General features: G+C 40.1%; 1 protein-coding gene across 1 annotated transcript in view; it reads left to right on the forward strand.

The window, feature by feature from the left end:
• Positions 1–16,320, forward strand: part of SNX4 (sorting nexin 4) — a 60,312-nt gene that overhangs the window by 24,871 nt on the left and 19,121 nt on the right. The window contains exons 6-7 of the mRNA XM_008577452.1: positions 4,234–4,306; positions 14,191–14,252. Of these exons, the coding sequence (XP_008575674.1) occupies positions 4,234–4,306; positions 14,191–14,252 (135 nt within the window). The remainder of the gene's footprint in view (positions 1–4,233; positions 4,307–14,190; positions 14,253–16,320) is intronic.

The following is a 16,320-nucleotide window of genomic DNA, read 5'->3' on the forward strand; positions in this document are numbered from 1 at the left end:
CCTGGAAACAGGAAGTTTACCTGGGGCCGAAGCCCAGGGTGCAGTGGGGTGACAATCTGGCTGGGCTCCTCTTCCCTGCCCTCCTGACGCTGGCCGGGGGCTCTCCACGCCACCAGCCCTGCCAGAGATCCGCGGGGGGAGTGGGATTGGAGACCGGTCCGCAGGCCCCGGGAGGCCCCGTGCCAAGGCGCGCAAGTGGCTAGGCTCAGTGAGGAGTTGCGCCAAGTGAGGAGGGCAGGCCTGGCCGAGCTGGCCAGCTCCGTCCCTACCCGAGAAAATGGAGGCAGTGCTGGTGCCGGTGCCTAGCCTCGTGTGGTAGGCAGGAGCCAGACGGGCGTCTGTCCCGCAAGCAGGGCTGGGCTGGGGGTCACTCATAGAGCTCACAGAGCTGGGCCGGTCAGGCGTCTTCCTCTCCATCTCTGCGTTGTTGCTGCCGTCTTCCTTGGCCTTTGTTGCCTCGGGCTGCTCACTCAGTCCCGTGGCGCGGCTCGGGTGCTCTCAGGAATCTTCTGTGTCAGCCCTAAAACCTCGAATCTGTAGTTGCTTTTTAATCGTTGTAGATTAGTTGATCAATGATTTATTCGTTTTTTGTTGCTCTTGGAAATGCAAATAGTACTCTGGCAGCACAGCGCACACTTTTCAGGCTCGTGCTGTCTTCTGGCACGCCCGCTCCAGACCCGTCACCATCTTGAAAAACTCCCTCTCTAACAATGCCTAATCATTTAGGGTAGGATCCTCATTTTAACTTGCAGACATTGCTAGATTTTGACTTGGGCAAAGAACGTAGACTCTCATTTCCAGAAAATGTATTTCTTTATTTCTTAAATATGAGGGGTCTTCAAAAAGTTCATGGAAAGTTTTGTATTTTTTTTTTTTTTTAGTGGTTGACAGGTGTGGGGATACAAACTCTTGACCTTATAACACCATGCTCTAACCAGCTGAGCTACCCAGCCAGCCCTTGTATCTTTTCATTTCATTTTTCCACGAACCTTTTTAAGTACCCTAGTACATATTGTTACCTAAAGCTTGATGGACTTTTTCAATCTTCACCTTTAGGTCTTCTGATTTCCCAGTTACTGTGATTTTTCCAGAGATTCATATTTTGTTTCTGTCACCTGTGTTAAAATTCTTTTAGCCCTGACTTCCTGGTAATGTGATTGATCATGTTGTGTCATCCCTTCACCCCACCCCAGTCCCAAAAGAGACTGTGCTACTTTTTTAATCAGAAAGAGAAACTTTAGTATGCCTTATACATTCTGTGGCCAGGTTGTTAGGACCTTTTCTTTCAACTCCAGAAATCTCTGGTTCACCTAACTTAAGTGTTCTGAGTCTTACTGTTTATATTCTTACAGATTTTCTCATAACCAAATATGACAACTAAGAATTTTATAGTCATGAAATACAGAGTTGGGAAACTAGAAAAGAAAGGTCCTTAGCGAATCTGATCAAGTCTGGAGAAGCTCTAGAAGACCTAATCTTATAGAATTTATGGCTCCTGGGCCCCAGCATAAGGAGATCTGGTCAAGGATAGACAAGATTTATCAACTATGGTATTTGCCTCTTGATACTTAAATTGATATTCAATCTTAACTTCTAAGGGAAAATTATACCAGCTCAATTTTAATTAGCTCTGCAGAAGGAAAGCAGTTCTCAGTTATCTGAGATATTTCCTTTTTTTTTTTTTTTTTTAAAGATGACCATTAAAGGGATCTTAACCCTTGACTTGGTGTCGTCAGCACCACACTCTCCAGGTGAGCTAACCGGTCATCCCTATATAGGGATCTGAACCCATGGCCTTGGTGTTATCAGCACCACACTCTCCAGGTGAGCTAACCGGTCATCCCTATATAGGGATCTGAACCCATGGCCTTGGTGTTATCAGCACCACACTCTCCCAAGTGAGCCACGGGCCGGCCCTATATTTCTTTTTTAGATATAATTTTATTTAAATCTTTAAAAAATTTTGACTAGGTAATACATTCTCCTGGTTAACTAGATATATGTATATTGATAGATTTGGAAAGGTTATATAATGAAAAGCTCACTGCTGTCCCTATCCATCCCACTCCTACTCCCCAGAGGTTAATACCTCATTCGTTTTTTAGGTTTATATCCATTTAGAGTTTTATCTGACAGATGCAAGAAAAATAGAAGATTATATTTTCTACCTTCCATCTAGGATATGAAAGGGCAGATCAGACAAGGATTTGCACTCCACTTAATGGTGATAATCTTGCCACCTCTTTTATCCCTGAATTATTTTCTTAGTTGAAAAACACTGCCTTCAGGGGAATGAGAGTGGTAGAGATTAAGTTTTTTATCTAATGATTTGATGCCTCAACCTTGCCAGCTGCTTTATTTAGATGAAGGAAAGTTACTGCATACATGGGATCTGTGAAAAGTTTTGTAAGCTAAGCCACATTAAGGAGTTCGGACATGGTCTCAGTGTGAGTAGATAACCTTTGCAGCAGAAGAAACCTTAAAAGCAGGGGAGTGATGTGGATTTGGACTTTAGGAAGATAGTGGAGAGTAGATTAGAGTGGTGTGGGAGTGGACTAGGAGGCCATTCAGGAGGACAGTGCAAGAGTTCCAGGTAAGAATTGGTGATGCCAGTCTGAATCTAGGGCATTGACAGAGAGACCAGAGAAAAAAAGTGAGAGGATTTGGGTAATGTTAGGAGGTAGGATTGACAGACTAGGTGATTAGTAGACTGTATGGGGTGAAGAAGAATGTAAGGAAATACAAAGTGCTAGGAAGCACAGGGGGAAAAGATTTGAGCTATAGGGGAAGATAGGTTGAGCTTTTGATATGTAAGCAAGTACAAGTATCTGCTGATCAGCTGGCTTCATAGATCTGGAATTTAGGAGAGAGATTTGGGCTGGTGGTAGAAATTTGGGATTCTGCATCATGTAGATCATAATTGTGAAGCTTTGTGAATGACAAGTCACATTCAGAGTGTGTAGTTAAAAGATTGATTGGAAAATGGATGAAGGAAGTGAGTACTGCAAAAAAAACCTTTACGAGTGACCACAGTAAAAGGAACACCTTGAGAAAACACTGGTGACAAGAGAACAAACTTTTAAAGGGCCGGTCCGTGGCTCACTCAGGAGAGTGCGGTGCTTATAACACCAAGGCTGCAGGTTCGGATCCTATATAGGGATGGCCGGTTAGCTCATTGGGTGAGCGTGGTGCTGACAACACCAAGCTAAGGGTTAAGATCCCCTTACCGGTCATCTTTAAGAAAAAAAAAAAAAGAGAGAGAGAACAAACTTTTAAGATGGAGAGTGATGTCAGCTCTTACATTGCTGAGAGGATTGAGTAAGAGGAGGACTAAAACATGTGATTGGATTTTAGCAACTTGAAAATAGTTGGTGACTTGGCCAAGAGTATTTCGCCACTGTAGTGCTGGAGGCAGAAGCTAGATTCTAATAGGCCAAGCAGTGAATGGGAAGGGGAAAAGTGGTTATTACTGGGGAGATAATGCTTTGTGAAAGCTTGGCTGTAAAAAAGGGTGGGTCTTGAGAGGGTGTAATAGTTGGGTGCATTGTCAAGGGAGTATGTGTGTATTTTAATCTAAGGGAGACCTGAGTTAATTGGTATGCTAATGTGAAGGAGTTTGTAGAGAGAGGAAGTTAGGAAATAGGAATGTGGGGTATAGCTGAGATAGAATCTAGAGCTTTAGATGGGAGGAAGTCTCTAGAGGGAAGGAAGAAATAATGTGGGTATGGGAAAGTTTGTATGTTGATTGGCAGGAGGTGGAGGTGGGGGTTCTATCTGATGGTGTCTGTTCTATCTCAGGTGGTGTATCAGAAGTTCAGGTCTTTATAGAGAATGGCAGTTAGTAGATTAGAAAAACAAAGATTACAGGAACAGCATTAAGATTAAGGTTAGAGACCACGAGTTTATGTTTGCACCATAAGAATTTTTTTAGCATCATAAATTTTTTCCTGGTTTTTTTGTTCAAAGTAATTTTTTATACCAACAAATTTTATCTCTAGCTCAGTCTCATGATGTAAATTACAAAGTATAACTTCTGTTTTTCGCTTGCCAGAATATCAGAGGAAAGTATCATTGTTTTGTTTTAGAATCTTTTAAAATTTATATTAGTGTATAAATACTGAAGGCCAGCATATGGTTAAATAGAATGTTTTATTATTTCTCAGGAACTACTGTTTTGTCTTTCAGTATTTATTTTCATGAGAAAAATGATGTTTTCTGTGTTTCCTATTTCAGGAGATTTACTGATCTAAAACACTACAGTGATGAACTACAGTCTGTCATCTCACATCTTCTTCGAGTCAGAGCTGTAAGTGTTCCTAAGAGCTTTTTGACACACATTTATAAGGAAGTGCTTCTCATTTAATCACTATTTTTTTAAGTAATGGGTGATATTTCTGACAAATAACTGATTTTTACATTCAAATTTAGTATGTTCATCATCCAAACTGCATTTTTTTAAAAAATGTGAAATGTTTTGTGTCATAAACAACTTGAAGAATTTTAGCCTATTATTTTCTCCATGGTTTCTAATCATATGGTTGTTTCGATACCTTGTCAAAAGGCCTGCCATTTCAGTGTGAGAATGTAAATAAGTGTAGGGTTTTAGATTTACATAAACTAATATCCTATTCTTCCAGGTTTTTTTTAAAGATCTGTAGAATAGTTTAATAAATAAATAAATAAATAGTTTATGGATGTTAGGCCATCCTGTGTCTGTGCTCATAAATTCTACTAAATAATTTGCAGTAATAGCCTGCCATGACAAGAGGAACTTGAAATTGACGAATAATCATTGTACTTAGCCGTATAGTTTGGCTGTAATAGACATGGAGAAGAATACTTTGCAATAAACTAATGTACTTGGAAAATGTTGTAGCATCCTCTCTCTATCCTCTGGGGTACCTACAGGAAACCTTAGAACTTGCCTCTCTGCTCAGGCTTGAAATAAGCTGGGTTAGCACATCTAGTATCACATCTTATGCTAATCGGAATCCTCCTTAAGTGAAATATAATGTCTGAGATTTGCTTTTTTTTTTTTTTAAATTTTATTTTGTCGATATACAATGTGGTTGATTATTGTGGCCCATTACTGAAACCTCCCTCCCTCCTCCCTCTCTTCCCTCCCACCCAACATGAGATTTGCTTTAATAAAAGAGTCCACTAATGAGGAATAGAGAGGTAGTTTGAGATGAAACTAAATTGGTTATAATTATTGAAGCCAGGTTCTGGGCAATGGAAGTATTTCGTCCTGGTCTCTATACTTTGTATGTTTAAAGATTTCTGTAATAGTATAGAAAAATAGAATAAAGGAAAAAAATTTTTAGAAGACCCTCATATTGGCCCAATCTCCTGGTTTACCACTGGACTCCTTAAACAAATTGTGACATACCTTCTAGGAAAAGAAAAAGGTACCTTTGAGAATTATTAGGCTAGGGTCAAGAACTGCATAGTGGAAAAGACTGTGGATTAATGAGGTAAAATTTCTAGGCCTTTGGTTGCCTTGAAATTACCCAGACAAATTAGGCAACAGTTCCTGTGGGAAATGGGGTGGGGGACAGAGACACCCCCAAATAATGGAAGAACAATTCACACTGCTTCGCCTCCTGTGCCAGAAAACTTGGAGAATCTATTTAACTTAAGAATCTGGCTAATTACAAAAGCAGTCCCCCTCCTTAAAAAACTTCAACTAAAAGGAAGAGGGGAAACACTGTAGAAAGCTTCATTTAGCAGGAAAATAATAGTTCGGAGGGCCAACCCGTGGCTCACTCGGGAGAGTGCGGTGCTGATAACACCAAGGCCATGGGTTCAGATCCCATGTAGGGATGGCCAGTTCGCTCACTTGGGAGAGCGTGGTGCTGACAACACCAAGTCAAAGGTTAAGATCCCCTTACCGGTCATCTTTAAAAAAAAAAGAAAGAAAATAATAGTTCAGGAGTCAAAATAGGCAGAAATAAACTATTAGGCCAATCGCATGACTAACCCACTGTACAGAGGTTCTTAAACAATCTTTCATGCTTGAAGGAGGGACAAAACATAAATACCAGCCAGAATCAGATTTATCAGGAATCCCAGACATAGAGTGGTAAATTGAACAAAGTGTACAGTTAAACTCAGCAAATGCGTGAGCATAGAGGATAAATTTAAGTGAAATGATTGTCATTGTTGTGAGACTGCTACACATCATTTAGACTGAAAGAAGATATGGGTGATGCTTTTCATAAAAGAGGTAAAATTGTCACAAGGCAAGGTATGATAGTGATTTATCTTCTTTTTTACTGAAAATATATTTAAGTGTGATTAATATTTAAATAACCTTTAAAGATCATAACAAAACAATGATGTTAGTGAAAATGTTTAGTAGATTCTCCCACACAGCTGTTTTTATGTTCCTTTTTACTCTTAGCCCACTCCACTCCACTTTATTTTTTATTTTATTTTTTGCTTGGTCTTTAAGTATCTTTATATTCAGAAACTGTAATTTCCGGGCCAGCCCGTGGCTCACTCGTTAGAGTGCGGTGCTGATAATACCAAGGCCACGGGTTCGGATCCTATATAGGGATGGCCGGTTTGCTCACTGGTTGAGCCTGGTGCTGACAGAAACTGTAATTTCCTTATTTATTTTTAAAAATTTTCCTTATTTATTTTATTTTAGGTTTGCCCTAAAAATGGACTCACCATAAATTTGACAAGCACCTAATACATTTGATATTTAGAGGATGAGAGACCAGAGGAGCAGGTCCAAGAGGCTTAGCACCACAATATCTCAGTTTTTATCTATTTCACATTCTGGAGTTCTGTGTAAAGTTTTATTTGTCAAGAGGTTCTGCCACCTATAAAGAAAAGCTTGGAAACCACTGCAGTACTGCCTATAATACCCCTCTCGTTTTGCCCCCTTCATTGAAAAACAGAACTCTATAAAAGTTGACTTGTGATTCACCTAGTTAGTAGCATAATTAGGACTAAAACTGCAGTAACCCAGCTTTTGGTCCACAGTTTGTTCCACTACAGTGCCTACATCTGTTGTCTCTAAATTATACAGTTGTCTTGTTTTGTTTTTGTTTTGTTTTTAGCAAAGGCTTTTATTTATACATTAAGGAGCATCCTAAAACAAAAACAAAAATGCATTTGCACCAAGAAATTTATTTATGAATTCATATACCCGTTATAGAGGTATTTACACGGTACAGTATCAGCATAGAGGAAGGCTATATGTAAGTCTGCCTAGGAGGACCAGTGAAAGGATTCAGAAAAGGTATATATGAACTGTGTTCTTGTAAGATAAGTAGAATTTTATCAGGAAGGTGAAGGAGAATAAATAATTCATAAACAAAACAAGACTTTTTGCTGATCCTCAGCTACCAATAAGAGCTCAATTAGTGACTATGGAATCGTTAATGAGTCAGTTTTTTTTAATGTATTTTTTTATTGAATCAAAATTTATTATACATATTTTGGGGTTCAACATTGAGATATGTTGATCAAATCAATATTACTAGCGTACATATTGTTACAAATCGTAATTATTCTTTATGTCCCTTGTCCAGTCTCTCCCCCATCCCTGTCTCCCTCCCCTGTCTCCGCTCTAATTATCCTAGATTTCTTCTCTCCTTCTGAAAGAATAATGGTTACTCTGTTGATTTGTTGCCTCGGTGATCTGTCCAATGCTGAGAAGTGTGATCAGGTCCCCCAATATTATCATAGAGCAGATGCTTCTTCTGTCAGTCTGCAATGGGCTTTATGGAGAGAGACATCCTCTTCTTTATCTCTGCTGGTAACTCTCCTGGTGTCAGTGCACTCCATTGGTTGGCAGAGCATCTGCGTGGTGGTTGTGGCATCTAGCCTCTTTCACGGCAGCCATGGTAATTGTGGTGGCTGTGGTGGGCCACCCATATGGAGGTGGTGTTTCTGGTATGCTCTTTGGTGCTGGCAGTGTGCCTGGTTGTGGGGTGTGTCTGGGTCCCTGGCTGAATGCCTCGGGTCCCTGGCTGAATGCCTCGGGTCCCTGGGCAGGCCCCAATGTGCTGGCACAGTGTGCCTGGATGTGGGAGTGGGTCTGGTCACCTTCTCAATGCCTCGGGTCCCCGGGCTGGCCCTGAGGTTCTGACACAGTGTGCCTGGATGTGGGAGTGGGGTCCGGTCCCCAGCTCCAAGCCTCTGGTTCCCAGGCAGACCCCAAGGCACTGCTGGTGTGCCTGGGCTGGAAATAATTTTTTGTCCTTTGCTTACTTCTAAAATGGGGGAACTTCCTGTGGGAACCAGTACTTAAGCTGTGTGGGCGAGCTAAATTGCTGCTTTGCTGCTGTTTCCCTAGGGAAGCCTTTCTGTGCAGTTCAGGGTTTAATGGTTGACCTTATAGGTACTTCCAGCTCTCCAGAGACCGTGTGGATCTGGGTTGTGTAGAAACTGATCCAGGCCTGAGTTTTTTTGTCAAACTGCACCCCATACAATTCTGCATTCCCAACCAGTCTCCTCTGAGTGGTCCTGCGCTCACTGGGGGGGGGGGGGGGGGGGCAGATCGTCTGTCCTTGCTGTGCCCCAGTGTTCCCTGGTGGGCCTGTTTCCCCCACCGCCTGTGCTGCAAACACTTCCCATGGGATGGGCCCTACGCCAATCCTTTATGATGACTCACCGGCCTCTGAATGGCTCTCTTTTTTCAGTTGTTCTGGCTCCTCGCTCCTGCATGGGTCCCCCAAAACCATGGTCTTGCTGTCCTGGGAGCCGCAAGGCCCTCTTCTCCCCTGCCGCCTCCAAGTAACTCCATCCAAAGGACACAGCTGCGGCTTTTGCGGGCTCCTGCTCCATGCACTCATCAGCTCCAGCCAAAAGCGGCCGCGGCCTAAAACACTCTGAGCGGTTTTTTCTTTCTCTTCATTGTGGTTTCTCCCACCTTCATGAACTCCGTAGGTCTCTCTTCCTCTTCCCCTGAGCTCCAGCAGCCCCAGCTTGGCTGATGTTACATTTTATAGTTGTAAATTGGTGATTTGTGGGAGAGAGTGATGCTGGGGACCATCTATTCCACTGTCTTGACCAGAACTCAGCCCACTCCACTTTAGCTCTGTCTTCATTCTAACTCTTCTTAACGATGTCAAACTTGTTTCTGCCCTAGGGCTTTTATTTGGCCTTTCCTCTGTGTGTACCATTCTTCCCCCACCACTCACCTTCAGAATACTCTCGTGGCCATTTTCTCTTGTCATTCAGTTCTTGGCTCAAGTGCCTTCTCAGATCTTTCTTGATCATCTTATATAAAATAAGATGTCATTTTCTATCTTTTCTGTCATTTCCCTGTCATTTTCTATTATTGCTGTTGTCTTTGTAGCAGCACTGACATTGTATTATGTACTCATTTGTTAATTATCTCCCCTACTAGTGTATGTAGTTCCACAAGAACAGACACTTTGTTTTCTTACTGCTAAATCGCTGGAATAATATTTGACTCATTCATTGAACGAATGATTAAATGTATATGGTAACAGTTTTATGTTTCAAAAGATGCGAAAAAGCAATAAGGCGTTTCTTGAATTTAATTGTAACCACCCAGAGGAACTGGTTGATTAGTAATGTATATGTGATAAGAACCTTTAAGGAAAGTGACCTTGTTGTCAGAGAGTTTGCAATGGCCAATTCCAGGTATAGATATTTATCCTAAACTTTTTAAGACAATTCTGGGTATAGATATTTATCCTAAACTCTTTGAAAACAGGCTTCAGAAACTTTATTGGCATGAAAGATGGATAGCTTGAGGTTTTCAAAGGAAAGGCAGCACTTGATCTGTGAGTCAAATTAAGATTTTTACTGTATAAATGAAAGAAAAGCTGATGAAAGATACATGATGCCTTCTTATTAGCTTTGGTTTTAAAACACAGTGTTCTAAAATTGGAAGAAAGGATCTTTAGTCATGGACAGTAACAGAAAAGTGAGGCATCGTAAAAAGTGAAGGTTAAAGCCCCACGCTGACAGGAGCCTGCAGACAGTGCAGAAAACACCACAGGAAGGGCCTTGTAGTAACATCTAGAGTGTAGGAGTAGAAGAGGTTTAGATGTTGTTTGAGACAGATGACAAATTAACAGATGAAGGGAAAATAGAATTATTAGACTATTTTTTCTGTCAAGAATTCTTTTGAAACTAGAAAAGGCAAAAAAAATAAATAAATAAAGATGGGTTAAAGAGTTAAATATTTAAGAAGTCAAAAACAGAACAACCAGAAAGGGCTGGTGGCCTTAGACTAAGAAGAGCTAAATTTGGAACTTGTCTCTGCCATTTACTGGGTCTTTCAGGCAAATTCAGTAACCTTTCAGTGTTTGTTTTCTTTGCTGGAAAATGAGAGTAGTTTCTATTGGCACATAGTAGGTACCGAATAAATTTTCATTATATGAATGGGTACCTTTCAGCGTTATGAGACTCAGATGAGATCCTTTGTGTTTTGTGAACTAGAACAAAAGGAAAATAATACTGACATCTAACATTTGTGTACCACTGAGTATCAGCCATAGTGTTCAAACATATTATAATTTTCTTATTCATTTTCCACAGTAGCTCTTTGAAGGTGGCTATGGTTACTGTCCCTGTATTACAGATTAGAAAGCCAGAGGCAAATGAAGTTAAGTAATTTGCCTAATATCACACAATAATTAGATATGTGGAGCCAGAATATAAACCATAAATCTGACTCCAGACCCATGCTCTTAACCACCTATGAATGATACATTGACAAAGGACATGAATTCAAGCAGAGTGAGGGAGAAGAGAACTGACATTCACTGAGCCAATCTGCTTGTTGCCAGGAACCTTACAAACATTATTTAAATCCTCACAAAGTCATATGATGAAGGCCACTTCCACATCTCCAAATAAAGAATAACACTAAGGCTTGGAGTGATCTAATAAATTCTCCAAAGAGAGAAGTTAGAAGGAGGTGGAAGTTGAACTCACATTTGCCTGACTTCAGATCCTGTATTTCTTACTATACTCTCTAGGGGAAATCAAATTTAAAGTGTGTGTATGGGGGGAAGGGGTTAACTTCTTTAATACTTAAAAATGCAAATTATAATTATTGAGATACTATTTAACATTTGATTCATAGTCATTTACAAAGAAGGTAATATCTAGTGTTTGTGAAATGTTTAGTGATGGTGACAGTAGAGAGTATTACGGCTCCTTTTAAAAAGCCATTTTGGCGGAAATATCAGCTGCCTTAAATCTCAATCTTTGACTCCTTAGGAGAATTGAGGGTGAAAAAAACTGTGTGTCTAGATTTTTTAAATAACGTCATCTAATAGCATGTGACAGAATTTTGTTCTTGTCAACATTTAATCTTCTACTTCAGTGAGGATGGAGAAGGCATTCCTAATTCCAAATAATTTGGAACTGGGAAGGATAATCAGATGAGGCTGTCAGATGTCTTCTGTTGTCAAAGAATTTGCTAGTGTCAGTCCTGCCCTGTCAGCTAATTGATCAATTTTCAAAAAGGAAGACCTGTCAACAGAAATTAAATTGAATAGCAGTCTGGACTAAATCATTGGCTACAGACCCTTTTCCCTGGCAACAATATTCTTGATTACCAACAACCATTGAATCAATCTGGTTTTAGGTTTTAATCATTCATGTTTGACTTCCCTGCCATTTATGCCTTTCTTTTTCTCTAGAAATGATATTTTTTGGTTTATAGTTGTAGTTTTACTTAGCTTCATCTTCTTTGTCACTGCCTGATGATCTAGACAGAGCCACTTCATGTTTTAGGTGGCTGGCACAAATTTGTTTCTCCTTGTAGAGTTCCCACCAGAAGCACTGTTGGTCCAGTAACAACTGCTGAAGGGCTGGCCTGTGGCTCACTTGGGAGAGTACGGTGCTGTTAACACCAAGGCTGCAGGTTCGGATCCTATATAGGGATGGCCGGTTGGCTCACTTGGGAGAGCGTGGTGCTGACAACACCAAGTCAGGGATTAAGATCCCCTTACCGGTCATCTTTATATATATAAAAAAAGAAAAAAACAACTGCTGAGTGTCTCCTTGTTGCCTGGTTCATGAGTAGACTAGCTCCACATATGTAGTTGCTCACTTCTCTGGGGTATGAACATTCTTGCCTCTTTTAGTCATACCCAGTGAACCACTGTTATTTTCCAGAGCTCTAATTGCTATAGTAGAAGCTCCTTTGTACCAGCAGCCAGGAGTGACATACTTTAAAGAAACAAACTTTTTAATAACTGAGGTTCACAAAATTTTTCTTTGAACATTTGTTTTGGATCTGCCTGTACACTTAAGCTGCTTCTAATTTCTGTTCTTAAGTGTTTATTTAACATGTTCTCTTCCTCTCTTTCGTGCTTAATATCTTAAGTGGATGATAAAATGCTCAGCTTTTAGGAAGGAGGTTTGGTATCTAAAAGTGCAGGGATCTAGAAAAGTTGGTGGTCTAGAATGACATTTTTTAATCATTTATTCTTTGGAATGTTAATCCTGTAAGGTGTTTTCTACTGTGAACCATATGTCTCTTGAGCAGTCATGATTCATATATGGTGTTAGAGGTCTAAAAAGTCCTGCAGAAAACAATCTCTCAAACTTTATTTGACACTCTATAGAAGGCTCAAAAAATAATTTGGAAATATATCCTAGAAAAATTAATTTAGACGTCTGGGGACAACCCTGAAGAGTTTCAAGCAGAATAAGGACTATGAGCTTTGTCTTGAAAACTGAGTCTTCAGGGGTCAGCAAACTTTTTCTGAAGGCCAGATGATAAATATTTTCAGCTTTGTTGGCTATATGGTCCCTGGTGCATCTATTCATCCCTGCTGTGAAAGCAGCCGTAGATAGTGCTAAGATGAATGAATATGACTGTGTTCCAATAAGACTTTATTTACAAAAACAAGCAGCAGACCTGTAGTATGCTGACCCCTAGTCTAGAAGATATGTATTCCCTCCAAGCAGGAGAGCAGGGCAAGGATAGATGGAAAACATTTTATGATCCTCTTACACCTGCTCCAGGTATTTACAGTGGTGGTTCTTTTACTTTAAGTTGATGTCTTGAAAGAGTTAAGATTTTTCGTATAGTTAATGCTTAATTCCTCAGATTACTCATGTTTGAGTAAGGAATCAGGGAGGTAATTTATTCTCAGAGTTTACGTCTAGAAACTATATACTAGAACTTGTGGTTGTTGGCTGGCCAGTATGGAGAGCTGAACCTGTGACCTTGGTGTTATAAGTCTGCACTCTAACCAACTGAGCTAACTGGCCAGCCTTTCTAGAATTATTTTAAGGAAGTTTTTATGGGATTAGCTTTTGATCTTCCAGTTTATGTCCGTAACACTTTGGGGGAAAGTAAAGCAAATTAATTATCTTATATAGTGTTTTGTTTTGTCTTTTGTAAAATTTGTGTGAATTGCTAGGCAGTAGACATTTCATCTCAGTAATCTAAGTTGTAATTCCGTTATTAAAATATCTAATGTTTTTGTTGGTTAGAAGGAGGTACCTTTTGACAAAGTAGTGTTGAAGTATATTGCATGTGTTCAGGCTGGCTGATTAGCTCAGTTGGTTAGAGCACAGTAACACCAAGATCAAGGGTTCGGATCCCTGCATCAGCCAGCCACCAAAAAAAAAAAAGAACCTTTGTTTAACATGTGCATGTGTTCAGCAGTTTTATATAAAACTATATATCAGTAGAAATGAAAATGTTTGTATCCTTTGCCCTGGTAAATTCTACTTTGGGAAGTTTATCATAAGGAAACAATCTGAAGGAAAAAGCCTTACTCTCAGAGATGGCATATTACATTATAATACTGAAAAATAAGGAATAACTAAATAGCAAATAAGGTTATCTAACAAGGAATGCTTTTATATTTTATATACTGCTCAGTGGAATTTTATTCAGCTATTTCAAATGGTTTTATTAAAGGTAATCTTAACTAGTTGGATAAAAGTATTATCACTCTTGTTATCGAAAATTTAAAAACTAATTAAAAACTGCATAAAAAGTATGATATATACTTCATAATATATAACTATGATGCAACAGCTTTTTGGGGGGTTTTTTTTTAGTGATGGGTTTTTGGAGATTGTGTATATTTTTTCCATATTTTCTAATTTTATTGTACTAAGCCTGTTTTTTGTTTGTTTTTTTGATGAGGGTGAAATCTTTTTTTAAAAAAGTAATCTGTATATAACTTTGACTTAATAGCAATTTCTGTTAAATATTTATTTCAGAGAGTAGCAGATCGACTCTATGGTGTATATAAAGTGCATGGGAATTATGGACGAGTTTTCAGGTAAGCATTTTTTTTTTTTTTTTTGCTGGCCTATACAGTGATACAAACTTTTAAAGTAAACTACAATTATCCTTAATTACTTTTTTGCTTAAAAATAATAATTCTTGAGTTTGATGTCCTATGGTAGGGGTTTTCAGACTTTCAAATATGTCCTTTTCATCTTAAATCCTTTCTTTAAATAAAAAGTAGTGAGGAAGTTCAATATATTGAGCAAATAAAAGTGAAACTACTCTGATTGAAGCAAGGGGTATAAGAACTTTTACTTTCTTGGCAGAGTGCCTAAGATCCCATTGGAAATTACTGTTTTATAGAATTAGTGATTTTCTTTTTTCTTTCTTTTTGTCATTTTGTAATTTATGAAGATTTTTACAAGGTGGGTTTTTTAGTCTTTGGGTAATTTTAGTGATAGAATATTTGTATATATAAAATGAGTATTTTGGTTATTTTTGAACCATTTTCTTTTGTGAGTTGTTGTATGTGTTCATTATTTTGGTTGTGGTGTTTTGGAAGTTAGTATCCAGATCTTTTTATAAGAAAAATGTCCTTGCCAATGTTCAATTATAAGTCCTTCTGATTGAATTTATTTAAAAATGTGGCTCATTTTAGATTTTTGAATAAGTAATACATCCAAACAGAACAAAATTCAAAAGAAACAAAAGCTTATATAAAAAAAAATCTCCTTGCCCCTGTCTGCTAATCACTCAGGTCTCCTCTGTGACAGCTAACATCAGTTTCTTAGTTTTTTGTGTATCCTTCTAGTAAAAAGTAGCATTAAATACATAATACATTAACATACCAACAAATGCAATTTTCCTTTCCTTAACCTGAAAGGGGAGCAGATTATATACATTGCTTTATTTGCTTTACCTTGCTTTTTTCACTTTAAAAACTGCTCTCTAAGATACAGTGTTATCAGTATTGGGCTTTATTGAACAGGAGTATCATAATTTATTTAACCGTTCTCCTCATGATAATTATTTCCAGCCTTTCATTATTGCATTCAGTGCTGCCATAAATATTCTTGTATATGTTATTTCACATATATGTCTAGTGTAAAATTCTAGAAGTGCAAGTACTGGGTCTAAGGATAGTTGCATTTGTAGTTTTGAGAGATATTGCCAAATTGCCCTGTACAAAAGATGTTAGACTTTCACCAGCAAAGTATTAATCCTCGCAGGAAGCGCCCTGGGCTCCCGAGCTGGGGCAGTGGGGGGCTGAGGGCTTCAGCCATGCCCCCCGACACCTGCAACCAGCCCAGCAACGACTGCTGAGCCACCACAGGAAGTACCTGGGCTCCCGAACCAAGGCGCTGGGGGGCCTTGGGTCTCAGCCACATCCCTTGATATCTGCAACCAGCCCAGCAACAACCATTGAGCTGCTGCTGGAAGCCCCCTGGTCTTCCAAGCTGGGGTGGTCGGGGGCCAAAGGCTTCAGCCATGCCCCCCAGCATCTGAATTCAGCCTAGCAATGACCAAACCACCACTGGAAGCCCCCTTGTCTCCCCTGCAGGAATGAAGACCCTGTGGCCTTGACGCCTCCCCCTTCCTCCTCCCACTCTATTTCCTTCTCCCTTCCCCTCCTCCCCTCCCCCCCAACCGCTCCACAACACCACCTTAGGATATAAAAAATAATAATAATAATCTTTTGGGGCCGGCCCGGTGGCACACTGCGATAGTGCGCCGCTTGGGAAGCGCGGCGGCGCTCCCGCCGAGGGTTCGGATCCCACGTACAGACCGGTTCCCGCTCACTGGCTGAGCGAGGCGCGGGAGCAGCACCGAGGGTTGTGATCCTGTTGCCGGTCCCGGTCCGGTGCGGGGGCGACACTGAGGGTTGCGATCCGTTGCCGGACACGGAAAAAGACAAAAAAAAAAATAATAATAATCTTTTCACTGCAGGAGGCAGTCACATTTTGGAAATTAAGAGATTTCTGGGCCAAGCTGTGGCACACTCGGGAGAGTGCGGCCCTGGGAGCGCGGCAGTGCTCCTGCCGCAGGTTCAGATCCTATATAGGGATGACCAGTGCGCTCACAGCACTCACTGGCTGAGCGCGGTGCGGCCGGTCTCAAAA

The sequence above is a fragment of the Galeopterus variegatus genome, unplaced genomic scaffold (genome assembly GCF_000696425.1).
Source record: "Galeopterus variegatus unplaced genomic scaffold, G_variegatus-3.0.2 Scaffold1514, whole genome shotgun sequence".
Lineage (NCBI taxonomy): Eukaryota > Metazoa > Chordata > Mammalia > Dermoptera > Cynocephalidae > Galeopterus > Galeopterus variegatus.